Source organism: Canis lupus, chromosome 1 (genome assembly GCF_011100685.1).
Source record: "Canis lupus familiaris isolate Mischka breed German Shepherd chromosome 1, alternate assembly UU_Cfam_GSD_1.0, whole genome shotgun sequence".
NCBI lineage: Eukaryota > Metazoa > Chordata > Mammalia > Carnivora > Canidae > Canis > Canis lupus.
Window position 1 is genome coordinate 119286786 of NC_049222.1, and position 15978 is coordinate 119302763.

Genomic DNA, 15978 nt, shown 5'->3' on the forward strand with positions numbered 1-15978 from the left:
CCTGTATGTCCTCTCCCCTCAGTGCTCACCTGGTCGTCCGCTTGCAGAGTTAACCGCCCCCTTGCAATGGATCCCTTCCATCGGCCTTAACGCCCTTTCAAGTTATCTTCACTAAACAAACAAACAAAACTCTGTTCCAGGCACCCCCTTCCAGCCCCTTCCCTGCCTCCCTCCACCCATCCCAGCTGACATGATGGAAAGGGTGGGAGGCACTTCTCATGTCTCCTGCACACCTCCTGTCCCTCCTCCACCAATCCCAGTCGCCTTCCAGACTTCAGTCCCTTCTAGTCTCCAAAGCCACCTCTTTCTCAGGTCACCAGGGACCCACATCCCCTCATTCAGAGGGCGTTTCTCTGTCCGCATGCGCCTGGGCCTCAGCGCCATCTGCTCAGCCGCCACCCTCTTCCTCTGTGGACCCCGGGCAGCGCTGTCCTTCCTGCCTCCTCTGAAGTTAGGCAAAGCCACGTCACTCGTTTTCCCAGCTTTTACACGAGACGGAGAGCCAAGGAGCCAGAGCGCCTCTCCCGCACCCCTTCCCCTGGAAGATCGTGGAAGCTGGTTCGGAGATGGAGCCTCCGTCAAGCCGGCGCCCGACTGACCACGATGAGCTGAGGCCCTGCTGACCCACGCAGGACCCGTACAGCAAGGGAAAAATAAACTTTTGCCTTTTTAGGCCTTTGAGATTTAGGGGGCATTAGTGTCCGCATCGTGACTTCGCCTGCACTGCCCGTTGCACTTGACATCTCCAGAGCAGAGCTCACGCCTGGCCCCTTTCCTCCCACTCAGCCCACTGCCTTTTCGGTTCATCCCCCTCTATCTGCCCATTCCCAGGCCCCCCTCTCTTCTCGCACTTTCTCCCTGCCTGATGTCATGCAGCTCTGCAGTGTCAATGACCCTCAGATCCCCCCGCCAGACCATGCCTCCCCGGGGATGTCTCAGGGGTTCCTCAGACTCAACATGTCCTGACTCCAGCTCATGATCTTGCCCCCCCACGCCAGGCCGCCTCCTTAGTGTCCCCATCTCAGCCTGGAACTCACCTGTAAATGGCAGCCTGGAGTCATCCTGGGCCCACCCCCTTCCTTCCCCTCTTGCCATTTCTCGTCTCGGGCCCATCACCGCGGGCCCACCAGTCACTCCTCAGACCCACCCACGGTCCTGCGTTGCCATCCCTGTCCAGCTGCCATCGCCTCCCATCTGGATGTCCACAGTGGCTGTCTCCTGGCCTCGCAGAGATGTTTGTGAAAGTGAGAGCATGCAGTCTCAACAGTCTCTCGTGTAGTCTCAACAGTGGCTGCGTTTGACCTCACACGGAGCACAGAAATGTCCCTCGTTTGGGGCGAGCATGCTGGGCCTCTGTGTCGCCGTATTGATCACTGGATGCGTCATGGATGGGGGTGTGACCTTGAGCCGGGCAGCACTCTTCACCTGAGGCCTTCTCTGAAGCGAGCCAATGGTGGAAGGCTCCCTGCAGATAGCACCCCCAAAAACTGGGGTGATAAGTCCTTCATTACTGCAGGGGGATCTGGGTGGTGGACCACCGCACCCAACACAGTCCGTCTCTTGCATGATCAGGCTCTACTTCTTCATGTTGTTCAGGGAGTAGACCCGCCAGGGTTCTGGTGTGCCTCTCCCTAGGGCAGAGAAGAAGCAGCTTAATGGGATTAAAGACAATCCCCCCACTGCTTGGGTTGGTCTGAGGCAACAGCTGGTACTCATTTTCTCTCACCTTGCTTATCTACTCTGAATTTCCGCCCCCCCATCCTCAGCTAATGACTGTCCTGGCCTCAGTGGTTTACTCTGAAGGGTCTGAGACCCTGGCCAACATGACCTCGGCCAGAGTTGCTGTGCTTGTACATTTACTGTCAAAACTGGGCAAGGTACCATGAGGCACACAAGCGGATCAATTAACCAGGCGCCAAATATGTTTCTTCCTACCCCGTGTGTGTGTATAGGTGTGTGTGTGTGTGTGTGTGTATCCCATAACTACCTCTTTCTGAGGACCAGGGTCCTTTATCCCTGCCAAGATGGCAATTCTTCTTGCTTGCTGGTCCCTTGACACAAGAGCCTGAAATAGCTTCAAGAGTTCATGAACCTCTTGCTATATTGGCAGAAGCATTCTTCATTGGAACCAGGATCTCTAAACCCTGAGAACCCAGGGTTGTGGGAATGGGTAGCTCACATTCCCCAAGTAGGTGGCCAGGAGGGATGGTAAGTGGCACGCCCTCGGCTCCCAGACCCATCCTACCTATGATTTAGTGTTCCAGTTCCTCTTGCTACTGTAGCAAATTACCAGGAACTTGGTGAGTTAGAACAACATAAATTTGTCATCTTATGGATAGTTCAGGATGTCAGATGTGGGAACTAGGCCTCACTAGGCTAAAAAAACTGTAGGCTGCTCTGGTTTCTTCTGGAAGCTCTAGGGGAGAATCCATTTCTTTGCCTTTTCCAGCTCCTAGAGGAAATCCTTGTCTCATGGCTCCCTTCTATCTTCCAAGTTAGCAATGGCAGGTCGAGTCTTCCTCACACTTATCACTCAGATACTCTCCTGTCTCTCTCTTTCACTTATAAGGATATTGGGCTCAGCCAGGTAATCCAGGACACTCTCTTCATCTCAAGGTCAACTTAATCATGTCTGCAAAGCCCCTTTTGCCATGTAAGGGAACACACTTCCAGGTCCTTGAAATCAGGACATGGACATCTTTGGGGGAAAGGGTCATTATTCTGCATGCCACACAAGTAGACCCACGTCAAACTAGTGTTGGTTTAAAGTGTACACTTTGGGCTCAAGAATGGGACCATGTCTTTGCAAAATAACACATCTGAGCTGGCTCTTTAGCTGCGCTTGTGACAGGCCCCTCCATGGCTCTATCTGGTTGGCAGATTCAGGGTGCTATTGGAAGTGATATGACATATCCTACAGTCGTGTGCCCACCCTCTCACCTCCTTTGCTGTAACCCTTTACCTGACACATGTTTGGTGGGGTCCTGTGCTGGTGCATCTCTAAGTCCTTGGATGGTAGCCAGGCTCAGACCCCGTGGGTAAGAAAAGCAAGCCTCTACCCAGAGTATGTGTTTGTTCCTAACAAAATGAGTCACTGCTCCTTCCAGGATGAAAGGGATTCAGAGGGGGCAAGCTGCCATTAGGTGATCAGTTCACGTCCTCAAGGAATGGTGTGTGGTTTGGGACTTAGCATTGGGCTCTGTGGCTGGAAGATGGCACTCGGCAGCAACAGCTAAATCAGCCTTGTGAGTGAGAGTCCATGTGTTAGACCTTCCAAAGCTTCCATCCCTGCCACCACGACTACTCCTTTCATGTACTCTTCTTGTCACCAGTGAAGGGGCCCATGACAGAAGCTGGTTAACGTCACTTGGCTAAGTCGTTCTGTTGATTTATTTGTTTAATGCCCTTTCCATGATGGACATTCCCCAATGGATGTTCGCATGTGAGAGAGCAAGCTTCACACTCGGAGCCAAGTCCCTCCCCGTGACTGCCCCCTCAGCCCTGCCCTTTCCTCAAACCGGACTCCTTCTGGGACCATTGAGTACTTCTCTTTCTACCAAAGGGGACAACCAGGGACATTGCCCAGAGCTCTACCCACTGGGGGATTTCACTTCACCCACCATCTCTCAACGCCACCCTGAGTGGGGCTGCAGTGCAGATACTACACACGTTCTACTTGCTTCCACACACCAAGCCAATATCCCTGTGAACCAAGCTCTGGCTATTCCTTTTCTTCTTAGCCAATCATATACACCCCCCCCACACACACACACACACACACCGCCCCCATGTAGCTATAGGTGTGAGACGAAGAGAGGTGCTGGTGCAACAGTGGTGAGTAACGAGAAAGCCTGAACTATACGCACACACATCTTGTGGTTTCTCATCCTGTTCACACTGGGGCCTGGATGCACCACTTCCGTCTTATGACAGATGCTGCTGGGTCCCCTTGACCCTGTGACTTGGTGCGTCTGACAGAACTCAGTTAAGGACGGGCAGCGCTATGTCCTGATGTTTGTGTCTCCCTCCTCAAACTTCATAAATTGAAATCTCACCCCCTAAACAATGCTATTAGGGGGTTGGGCCCTTAGGAGGCGCGTCAGTCCTAAGGATGAAGCCCTCATTAGAGAGACAAGTGCTTTATACAAGAGCCTCCGGAGAGACTTCCTAGCCTTTTCCACCACGTGGGGATACAGGGAGAGGGTGTCAGCTGTGAACCCGAAAGAGGGCCTCATCAACACTACTGGTGCCATGATCTTGAACAAGACTTCTCAGCCTCCAGAACTGTGGGAAATCAATATTTTTTTGCTTATACACTATCCAGTTTATGGAATTTTGTTACAGCAGCCTGAATGCACAAGCTGGTGGTTACAGCTTCACTGCCACAGTGTCCCATGGCCATTCACATACTCTGTTATATGAAAGCCCCTAGCATGCCAGGAAGCTCTTTTCAAAAGATTTGTAGTTTTCTACATGGTCTGGCCTTTGACAGAAGCTTAAGAGTCTGCACTATAATTCTCCCTTTGGGGTTTGCCAAAAACTCTACATAATGCCTTGTCCTAATACTGAAACTCCGATGTCATAGGGTCCTCTTGGTCATAAAGCCCAAGCCAGCACCTCTTGTCCCACAGCCTGGACCTGCTGCAAAGCTCTTTCCTACTCTGGACTAACTTCAAGCTGACAGCTTTTCACGTCTCCTAGTATATGGTTTGAGGTATCCCTACATGTAAACTATGCTTTCAGAACCCAAAGAGACCTACCAAGCACTGTGCTTCCTTCTTTGAGGTTGGAGGTGCAAGATGCTACTCTCCATCCTTTACCTTGGTTGTCCTGGAAGGCCCCAGATCACTGCAGCTCCTAAAATCTTTACTGATAGGAGAGGCCCCTGAAACTTAATTAATTAATTGGGTTATCCCCCCACCCGCAGGAGTGCATGGGTCTTCCTCAGACCACAGTGTACTAGCTGCTTCTTGCCCTTCTGATGGGTGTCAGGTTATTGCTAGGCAGACCGCTGTGGCATTCTGCAGGATGTCTGGCCAACCCACATCTCTCGGGCCTGTGTTTGGGCAGAGGGCTGGAGAGCTGTATTTCTGGGGCAAGGCTATAAATGAACACTCTTATCCATTCCAACTACAGGCAAACTGGTTTTGATCCTCTTTTTATATTTTTTAAGATTTTATTTATTAGATAAAGAGAGAGCAAGAGAGAGCACACAGGAGCAGGGGAAGAGAGAGAAGTAGACTCCTCGCTGAGCAGGGAGCCGAACCTGGGCTCGATCCCAGGACCCTGGGTCATGACCTCAGCCAAAGGCAGACGCTTAACCGACTGAGCCACCCAGGCGCCTCTCGATCCTCATTCCTGATAGCGATGGAAAATAATGCATTTTCCAGATCAATGGCCTTTAAAGACCATGTACTGAGGTCACAATCATTTGCACTAGGGAGGATACCATGTTTATGTTACAACATGGCACCTGGCGTTTTGACCACTGGTTGGCTGGGTTTGCAAGAGACCATGACCTATCCTCCAGCATCCGTCTTGTTTTTGCAGGGGCTGAACTGGTCAATTCAATGGAGTTAAGCAGAAGACCATTACTCTTAGGTCCTTTAGGTTTTAAAGGGTAACTCTGATATCTGCTGCCCCTGCCCCTCCCCCTGCATGCAACATGGCTTTTTATTTACTATCTTGGAAGGGGGTGGAGAGCATTTTAGAGGCTTTCTCTGGGCCTGCCCCACTACAAAAGCTCTTACCCTACAGACCAAAGAGTCAATGAGAGAGATGCGACAACTACAAAATATGTCTATTCTCATTACATGTTTGGGGAGTAGAGAAATGACCACTGGGTGCATCTATGGATCTGTTTGTTGGGTCCACTGTAAGCCAGATTGGGGCTAGCATTCCATGGATTATCTGGCCCTATATCCCTGCTATAATGGACGGCTACCACAATCCATCAGATCTCAGCATATCGATATCAAGTCACACCCTGTCCCAGGGTCCTAGATTTGCTTAAGTGTCCTATTTCTCCGGTGTAACTTTTGGGGAGGAACTAGGATTATAATTATTAGATATATTTGCTTTAGTGTCACAAGCCCATCCTGGGGGCTCGACGTCTCCTTCAGTCACTGGGTTCCTGGCCTGAAAGCTGGCTTACATCCAGAAACTAGGCAAAGAATCATGACTTTCTTTTTTTAATTGGGAGGATTACCCTCAGGCTCCTGATTATCCATTCTTGATTTCTTTGATTGTACCGATTGAGTAGCACAGCTGTTGGCTACCCATCTATTTTGCCCCCAGGGAACACCTTGCTCTATTGACCGGCTCCTTGCCTCTCTCCAGGCCAGGCCACTTTCGCTGCCCCGTTGACCTGACCGCTCACTGCAGTAACTGTAGCCACCCCCCCACCCCAGTTCTGATGGGGAAATATCACCACTAGACCATATGGCTGGGGTGCTCTTGCCCGCATTGCTGCCATGAGTGCCTCTCCTACCAGCAGCCCTGGCCTACAGAGGTGAGCTGTCACCTGCCGTTAGTGACACTCTTGTGCCCCTCTAGCCAGCACATTCCCCGAGGTTTTGGTGTCTCTACTGGACCCTCCCCGTGAGCATGGTCCTCTACTGTCTTTCGGGCCTTACATTCCCCCCAGCATACCCATTTCGCAGAGCCTGTTAATACCCCTTTCCATCATCTCATGCAGAAGTTGGGGCATTTCTAAGAATATGATGGGCCATTACTTTGCTCCCATTTGTAGAACCCACCCCAGTAGCATTCTGCTCCACCTCTTGTAGCTCTCGCTAGGAAACTGAATTCTACATTGATAAGCTCACCTACTCTATTTTAATCTGTGTGCCTCCCCCTGCGCCTCACCCCTCCCTGCCATGCGATCTTGGACCAAGCCCCTTCAGGATCCTGTCCCACCTGGGCTCTCTGGTTCCTACCGGTGTCTGCAGGCTACAGGTCCTGGAGCTCCTTTGAGCTCTAGTTCCTTTCTTTCCTTATCAAACCCAGCACTTCTCTGGCCCAGTTATGTTGTGACTTGACCCCTGACTTCCAATGGCCAGAAAGGGGGGGGGGCAGATCTTGGAGGGGCTGCACACTGTCTCGCAGAGCAGAGACCTCTGCATTTTCTTCAAAAGAATAGAGGAGCATTAGCTCTTAAGATGGAAGACTGGACCACTTTTCTGCAGGCTCAGAGGGTTCAAGGCAATCTTGGGATTTAAGGTCTTGGGGTGCATCAGCTCAGATGTCTCTTCTGAAATGTCAGAGTGCCGTTCTTTCCCAACCCTGGCACAGCAGACCTACTTAGGTTGTTACATCTTCTTTGGAACTTGGCTGCTCTAAGGTCCGCAGCTTTCTCTACCTTCTTGTTACAAGAGACCGAGGACCACTTCATGTTCTACAGAGGTCTTCTGGCTCTCACACTTAGCTCTTTTTTTTTTTTTTTTTAAGATTTTTATTTATTTATTCATGAGAGACACACAGAGAGAGAGACAGAGACACAGGCAGAGGGAGAAGCAGGCTCCCTGCGGGGGGCCCGATGCAGGACTCCATCCCAGGACCCCAGGATCATGACCTGAGCGGAAGGCAGACACTCGACCACTGAGCCCCCGAGGCGCCCCTCACACTCAGCTCTTAACTGCTTTCAGCCCTTTATCTCTTCTGAAAGAGTTAGTCAAACCTAGCAACGACCACCTCATTCCACGGATTTAACTTTCCCCTGATACTTGTCGAGTAGCACTGCGTTGCCTTCCATGGGTAAAGCATCCCAGTTCACCAGTCCTGCAGGTTCTGACAATTGCCTGGTTACCTTGCGGCTGCAGCTACCGTGCCTGACCTGCTCCCATTGCCAGGCAGGCAAGAAGGGGGACTCGGGCCTGGAATCCCGCCCGCACCGGCCTTCTCAGACCACGGGGCACTCACTGCTGTAGGTGGGGCTCCCGGGAAGCAGATGTCATTAGCATGCCAGAAGCTTCTTAGGGAGGGTTCCCAGATCCCCAGGAGTGCAGGGAGTGGAGGGGAAAAAGGCAGGATTAGGAAAAGGAGAAGCGGGCCTCTGAGGCTCCGTTATTCCTAGGGCTGCTTTAACACTTTGCCCCAAATTTAGTGGCTTAAAACAACACATCTTTATTCTCTGACACTTCTGGAGTCGAGAAGTCTAAAATGGGTCAGCGGGGCGCTCTTCCTTCTGGAGGTTCTGGGAAGAACGTGTTTCCTGGCCTTCTCCAGTTTCTAAAAGGCTTCCTGAATTCTCGGTTCATGGCTCCTTTTCCCCGTGACTCCAGCTCAGCTTCTGTTGTCCCATCCCCTCCTGACTCCCACCGTCCGCCCCCCCCCCCTTTTGCAAGGACCCTCGTGATTACATTGTGCCCACCTGGATAATCTGGGATCATCTCCCCACGTCACGATCCTTAATTACAGCGGACAGATGTCTTTTGACACGTAAGCCAACACATTCCCCAGTTCCGGGGATTAGGACAGGGACATCTTTGGGGGAGGCCACCGTCCTGTCTATGCATGTGCAGCTTTGCAGTTGGAAGACACTTCGGAATTGTTGGGTGAGGACACGGGGCCTACTTCCGCGCTGATTTGTCACTGGGCGTGAGGCGATTGTAGGCAGACACTTGTCTCTAGCCAGGGCTCTCCCCTAAGAGGCTTGGCAGGGCTGGACTGCGTGCCAGCAGCACTCCAGTGACTGGAAGTCTCTCCTTCCTGGAGGAGACCTGGGTGGCACATCATGGCATCCGCCACAGCCCCTCTGCTCCAGGCCCAGCAACCCCCTTCTGTCCCTCGCCTGGCATGAAATCTCTTGCCACATGACCTTTGCACGTACTCTTCCCATCCTCTCCCACTTGTCCTGATCTTGGCTCCATTGCCACTTCCTCTGGGAAACCTTCCCAGACTTCTCGGGGTTTTGTCTTCATAGCTCTTTGAAGGTCACGATGCCACACCCGTGGGTCTTACTGTTTCTTTAGAATCAGACTCCCCCCCCCCCCCAAAAAAAAGAATCAGACTCCCCAGGTAGGCAGAGCTGGGGTTTGTTACTGCTCCCCGTGGTGTGCGTGTCGCTGAGCCCGGTGGGTCTCACACAGTGGGCACGCAGAAGGAATCTGTGGAATAAATGAACGGAAGAGACTACTGCTTTCTTAATTAAATGGGGACATTGTATTTGGTGGCGTGAACAGATCACACTTTGTCCAACCATTTCCCTGTTCTTGGACATTTAGGCTGTTTACAACCCTCCCATAGTTCATGCTTCAGTGAACGTTTTCCATGCGTGCTCTGTCCCCTTGCTGGGAGTTTCCGCAGGACAGGTTTCTGCTGGGCCCATCGGACTCTCCTGGGGTTGGGACTGGGGATGAAGGCGCCAGTTCCTCCCCGGGGCAGCAGGGCCCACAGCGAGCTCTCTGCCTGGATTTTTGCCATGGGCGTAGAAAGAGTGGAAGAAATGGATCTCCAGGGGGGCCGAGAAGCGTGAAACACTCCACGGAGGGAGTGGACATGAGCCTGGTAGTGAAAGCCTTTGTGGCACGGGGGTCCCAGGCCCCAAGGTCCTGAGGTCCTGAGATCCTGCGGTCCAGCTGCGTGCGTTCCCCACCTTACTGGAGCCCTTGTAAGGGCCTCCTTCACCTGACGTTGGTCCTACTGATGCGTTATACTGTTACTGAAAGCGCCCAGCTGTTACAAGTTCTGATTCTTGTCATTGTTGTCTAAACATGCGGCTTTTACATTCCTTCCTTGAAAACTGAGATTGTGTGTCTGTGTGTGTGTGTGTGTGAGAGAGAGAAGGCACAGAGACACACACACACAGAGATGTGTGATAAGCTTTTGCATATATATCAGAGGCCTCTGAGAAGATCGTGCATCCTCTGTGGGCTGCAAGTTATATTCATTCTAAATAGAAGCGTAGCAACATGAGCCTTGTTGGCTTGGAGGGGACCAGGCTGGGCCCTCAGGCCTGGCTCTGGGTCACAGGGAGGAGGACAGGAGCTGAGCTGGGTAAGTGCGTCTGGTGACTCAGTCCTGCTGCCAAACACTGTGTCCAGGACCTGAGATGTTAGTGGACATGATGGGGTAGGGTGGGAGGTGGGTGTCGTTGCACAAAGGGGCTGGGGTTGGGGGGCTGGGGGAGCTGAGGGGGCACAGCTTCGGAGTCCTGGCAGCATCTGGGGTTTGTGGGAGGGGCTGGCAGCAGGCTGGTCCAGGAGAGCCCTTTGTGAGCCCTGCCCCTCCTGGTATTCCTGGGAGGGAGGGAGGCGAACGAAGGAGGCTCTAGGGCCCTGTCTGAGTGGCCAAGGGCCAGGGGTCAATCCCTGAACCTCACTGTTGTCCCCGATGCCGGGCCTGGCTCTGGGCCGGGAGGACACGTGTTCCATCACCATGTGCCCGCCTTACAGCACCTGACACTCAGGTGTGACCGCTCAGAAAATGGGGGCTGGATGCGTGCTGACGGCCTCGGCCACACGGCTGGTCGCCCTGCTGTGGAAGAGTGATCACTGTCTCCCCTTCGCCAAGCCCATCAGCCTTCGGCCCCACCCTGAGCCCCACCCATCGGTTACCTCCCACCTCGGTTCTCCCCTTAGGGACCCCATCAGGCCAGCAGCCCTGGCCGCCCATCCCGGGAGAGCCCAACCCCTGAGAAATGATGGCGAGCCCTTGTCCCTATGTCATTAATTCTCTTGTGACCGAGGCCTTTCCCCCGGGGTGGGCACGGGGCTGGGGTGACTGATTGCACCTGCTTGGCCTGCGAGGACTTTGGCCAGTGGGAGGTGTCGACAGCGTTTCCCAAGTGAAATGCCGCGTGGAGATTGATGAACCCCGAGCTGTGGGCCGTGGGCGCGCGGGGGCTGAACGGCGACCGGCCGGGCCCGTGGGCCTGCGCACCCCCTGCTCCCCCGGCCCCTTGACGAGCAAGGCTGCGGGCCCCTCTCCTTCACCCCGGTTCCCGGGATCTCCCAGAAATGGTTGCCTCGGCCTCATGCCTGAAACCTCAAACACAAATAATTTTCAATTTGCCTGGGAGTTTCAAACGTACAATCCAATGTTAAATAATAGATTAGACGCCTCAGGGAGAGAAACAGGATTTAAGAAGAAGAAATAAATAAAAGGAAAAGTAAAATTCAGCATGTGGGCGCACAGAGTAAGAACGCAGCGTTCTCTCCTGGCCCCGTGCGTCCGCCCGGGCCGCCCCGCCGCACCCCGTTCCCTTCCCTGGGCCTGGTCGGGGGTCGCCCTTTGCGCCCCTGGGTCTCCCCGCGAGCAGGTGCCAGGCGTCAGCAGCACCCCCGGCTCCCAGGCTCCGCACCCCACGGAGAGGCCGGCCGTGTAGCCCCGGTAACCGCCGCCTACCGGGGAGGGCAGGTGGACGCAGACCCTCAGGTGGCTCCGGGCAGGCCCAGAGCACAGGCAGGTGACACGGGCTGTCCCAGGTGAGGTGACAGGCACCATCTGACTGGGTTGGGAGCCAACATGGGTGTAGGACGATGCTGTCTTCAGACCCCCGAGGAGGCTGAAGAGGGTATGGCTGTGGGACATGGCTTATCTACAAGTTCTGCAAGGACATCTCTGTCGGTGACCTTTCTCTCTGCCCATCGTGGCCGGCCCCCAGCCCCCACCCCTCGCTGCCACCCAAGCCACAGCATCCCCAAGCTCACGGATTCCCAACTCTCACGCTCCCTGCGCCCAGCAGCCCTTCCTTGTCTGCTCTGGATCCCTTGGGCCACCATCTCTCTGTCCCCTTTGCTCCATCCACCACACATCTAGGAGAGCCCAGCTCTGACCTCCATGCTGCATGGAAAGCAGGACGGCACATTGGTGGACACCAGGGCCAAACTGCCAGGGTTTGAGGCCTGGAACATCCTCTTATTTATTTATTTATTTATTTATTTATTTTAAGATTTTATTTATTTGAGAGAGAGAGACAGCTAGAGAGAACACAAGTGGGGAGGAGGGGAAGAAGCAGGCTCCCTGCTGAACAGGGAGCCCCGACGACCATCCCAGGAGCCCAGCAACCATCCCAGGACCCCAGAATCGTGACTTGGGCTTGAAGGCAGATGCTTAACTGAGCCGCAAACATCCTCTTAATAGCTGTGTGAGCTTGGGCAAATTCTTAACCTCTCTGTGTCTGGTTCCTCATCTGTAAAAATGAAGAGGCTAATGATCCTATGTGTCTTACAGGTTTGTGGTGAGGATTAACTAAGCTAATGTGTATATAATGCTCAGAGCAGTCAGTCCCCGGTAAACCAGCGACTACCACGATGGGTTATTAGGCAGGAGATGCTGGTGGCTCGGGTTAAGACGAGGGTGCCAGAGAGGGTGGGGAACACGGGGCCTCAGGACCAGGGGGCAGGGACAAGGAGTGTGAGGGCGGGTGTTCAGTCCGATCCAGGGACGAAGAGCTGAGACGGGAAGCCCGGGGCAGGGGAGGCCTGCGGGGGGGAGAAATTCGAGGCTCCGAGGGCTGCGCCCTTGCACCTGCTGACAGGTGAGGGCTTGGCTGCGGGGGCGTGGTCTGCAGGTCAGGGTGGGGGGGCCTGCAGGTCAGGGATCGTAAGGCTGTGAGACGCCACGCTCATCCAGGGAGTGTGCAGACGGAGTGTCCGTGGAGCTCAGAAGCCCGGGTCGTGGAAGGCCTGGAAGCGAGCTGTTTCCCGGGCAGCGGGAGGAAGGCAGGCCACAGCAGGTTCAAGAGCCCAAGGCCAGTGGAGGGAGGGGCAGCAGGAAATAGTTCGTGGAGCAGGAGGGGACAGAAACGGGGCAATAGCTGGAGGAGATGTGGGATTTTGGCTTTTTTGTTTTCAAAGATCGAGTCGGGACAGGGAAGCCTGGTGGCCCAGGGCCGGAGGGGTGAGGGTGCGAGCCATGTCTCTGAGGGGGAGACCAAGGGCTTGGGGTCCCAGAGTGCGTGGAGGGCTGGCTCCGAAAGGGCAGCGGGGAGAGATGGACAGAGAAGTGGAGGGGCTCCTGGGTGGCTCAGTCGGTTAAGCACCTGCCCTCAGCTCAGGTCATGACCCCTGGGGTCCTGGGATCAGCCCCGGCTCAGCGGGGAGCCTGCTTCTCCCTCTCCCTCGGCCTGCTGCTCCCCCTGCCTGTGCTCTCTCTCTCTCTCTCTCCCAAATAAATAAATACAATCTTAAAATAGAAGGAGCGGAAATAGATATGACGGAAGGCAGCGATGGGCTTTCCCATCCTTCCTGTCTCGCCACAGTGAGAGGCACACGGTTAGCTGTGCACCTTTCTGTGTGTGACTGTGTCCAGGTGCACGTGGGCCTGTGTGTGCCCGTAGGTGTGCGTTCACAAGTGCGCGTGTGTATCTGCACATCTGTTTGCACCTGCATCTGTGCGCGTGTGTTAGTGGGGAAGGGTCTGGGTGGGTCTGGGCGGGGGCATGTCTGCGTGAGTGTGTCACATATGTGCGTGCTGAAGCCGCCCTCGGACAGACACAGCAGGCCCTTAATGGCCCTGAGGTTTGGGCAGGCAGGTGCGGGGGCCTAGCCAGCGTGGGGTCTACGGGGCCACGAGACAGCAGGGTTCGGGTGCTAAGGCGGGTCAGGATCCAGCCCCAAGGCCAAGCCTGCCGCTGACAGGTGCAGAGCCAGCGGGGGGGGGGGGGGGGAAGCTCCCTGGTCACCCCGGTGACGCGTGGCCCTTCGGTGCTCTGTGTCCTCCCCTGTCTGTACCTGGGAGAGAATCCTGGGGCCTCCCACCCCTTGGCCCAGCTGAGGAGGCTGGGTGGGGCGACGGAGCTGGGCAGGTGGGTCCTCGGGGCTGCGGCGAACTTTGGGTCACCCCGAGGTACCTGGAGAGGCGGGGCCCCCACTGCTCCACGGAGGGAGAGAGGCCAGGGGACTGGCCTCGGTGGGGGACCCTTCACCCCCCCACAAGGAGCCACACAGCCAGGGTGTTGCTGCCACCTTGTGGGCCGGCTGGGAGCCCGGGCGCTGCTCAGGAGCGAGGACTTGGCGCCCCCGGGTGGCTGAGGGCTGTCCTGGTCAGCGCAGCCAGGCTTGCCCCGGCACCCAGCACCCGGCACCCAGCACCCCGGCACCCAGCACCCGGCACCCAGCACCCGGCACCCAGCGCAGCCAGGCCCGCCCCGGCACCCAGCACCCAGCACCCAGCGCAGCCAGGTCGGCCCCGGCACCAAGCGCCCAGCACCCAGCGCAGCCAGGCCCGGCCCGGCACCCAGCACCCGGCACCCAGCACCCGGCACCCAGCGCAGCCAGGCCTGCCCCGGCACCCAGTGCCCAGCACCCAGCGCAGCCAGGCCCGGCCCGGCACCCAACGCCCGGCACCCAGCACCCGGCACCCAGTGCAGCCAGGCCCGCCCCGGCACCCAGCGCCTGGCACCCAGCGCCCAGCGCAGCCAGGCCTGGCCCGGCACCCAGCGCCCAGCACCCAGTGCAGCCAGGCCCGCCCCTGGCACCCAGCGCAGCCAGGCCCGGCCTGGCACCCAGCACCCGACACCCAGCTCCCAGCACCCAGGGCAGCCAGGCCCGGCCCAGCACCCAGCGCCCAGCACAGCCAGGCCCGGCCCGGCCCTGGATCCCCTGCCGACCCTACGCCCCGTGGAATGACTCCCTCTGGCCTCTGGCTCCTGCCCCTGCCACTTGCCCTGGGTTTCCCGAGCCTGGGGAGCAGCCGTGCAGCCTCCCCTCCCCCCTCCCTTGTAGAGGCCGGCCCAGGGGGAGCCAGGGGTGGGGAGCGGCTGCTCCCCGTGACCCCGGGCGGCCACCTCATAGCTGGGACTCTTGTGCGAAAGGCCTCCTGGGCAGCGTGAAGTCCGGGCACGGCCTCACCTCCAGGCCAGGCCTACAGGATGGACCAGAGCCCGGGCTCTCCTCCCCTCCCCCTGCCTCCCCCTTCAACCCCGCAGCCCTGCAGCAGGAGCTGCCTCTCCCGGCCCAGGTGAGGCTCCTCTGAGGCTACCCCAGGTGCCTGTTGATTCTTCACCCAGCATCATCGTGCCATCAGCACGGGTCCCCAGAGGTGGCGACAGCCTTGTGTCAGCCCTGTTCAGACCCCGGCCCTGTACCTGCCCCCGGCTCCTGGAGGCCACTCGGTGCATTCTGGGGCCCATCGTCTTCCTGAGCGCCCCCATGCCCAGCTCTGGGGTGGGGTGGTCGGGAGACACCAAGAGGAAGTCCCCTTGATCAGCCAGGGGTGTTCCCCAGAAGGGAAAGGCCGAGGAGGAGATGGGGGGACAGTGAGGGCAGGCTACCTGCTGGCCTCGGGGTTCTCCTGGGGCTCCCAACCCCTGCAGCGGGCTCCACCCGGAGGTTAAGGTTGGCAAACGGGCCCTGCCTGGGAGGGGAGGTGGGTGCTGAAGGCTGTCTCTGTCACCTGCCTGGCCGCCTCTGTCCTGGGCCCCTGTGTGTGCCGCCAAGCCTGTGGGACAAGGGGGGAAGGAGGGCTTGGCCACGTCTCAGGGGCCAGGGGTGCCTGGATCTTACACCTGACCACCTGGCTGGACTTCACATCTCACCTGCCCCGGGGACCCCAGGCCCCAGTGGGAACCCTAGGTTTTGGGGATGTCTATGCTCCTCACCTCTCAGAGAGCGAGGCTCACGTCGGGGAAGGCCTGGCAGGGACTTCACTGTGGGCTGTCCAGAGAGGACCCTCATCTGGAAGACCCAGCTGGGGAAGGGCACTGGGGATTGGGCAACTATTTCCCCAAGGTCCTGGGCCTGCTCGACCCCTGGGGGGAGCCTGTGGCCCCCTCCAGACTATACCCACAGAGGGGCCGAGATGGGGGGGCTGGGGAGGAGCTCAAGATGGTCGCAGAGAGGAGGGAGGACGGTCCACGGTACCTCCCCACCCCGACACGGACACAGGCTCCCCCACTGTACATACCACCTTCACCCCAGACACCAACACCTACCACACACACACACACACACACACACACACACGCATGCTCGCACGCTCACGCTCTGCCTCCCCCACTGACCCACCCAAACACTCACACAGACACACAACCCA

General features: G+C 56.7%; 1 protein-coding gene across 1 annotated transcript; it reads left to right on the forward strand.

Annotated features, from left to right (window-relative positions):
- Window positions 1–11466: 11466 nt before the first annotated feature.
- Window positions 11467–14573, forward strand: LOC119875933 (translation initiation factor IF-2-like). Its single transcript, XM_038525566.1, has 2 exons — window positions 11467–11515; window positions 14020–14573. The coding sequence occupies exons 1-2, from the start codon at window positions 11467–11469 to the stop codon at window positions 14571–14573; spliced, it is 603 nt and encodes a 200-aa protein (XP_038381494.1).
- Window positions 14574–15978: the final 1405 nt, after the last annotated feature.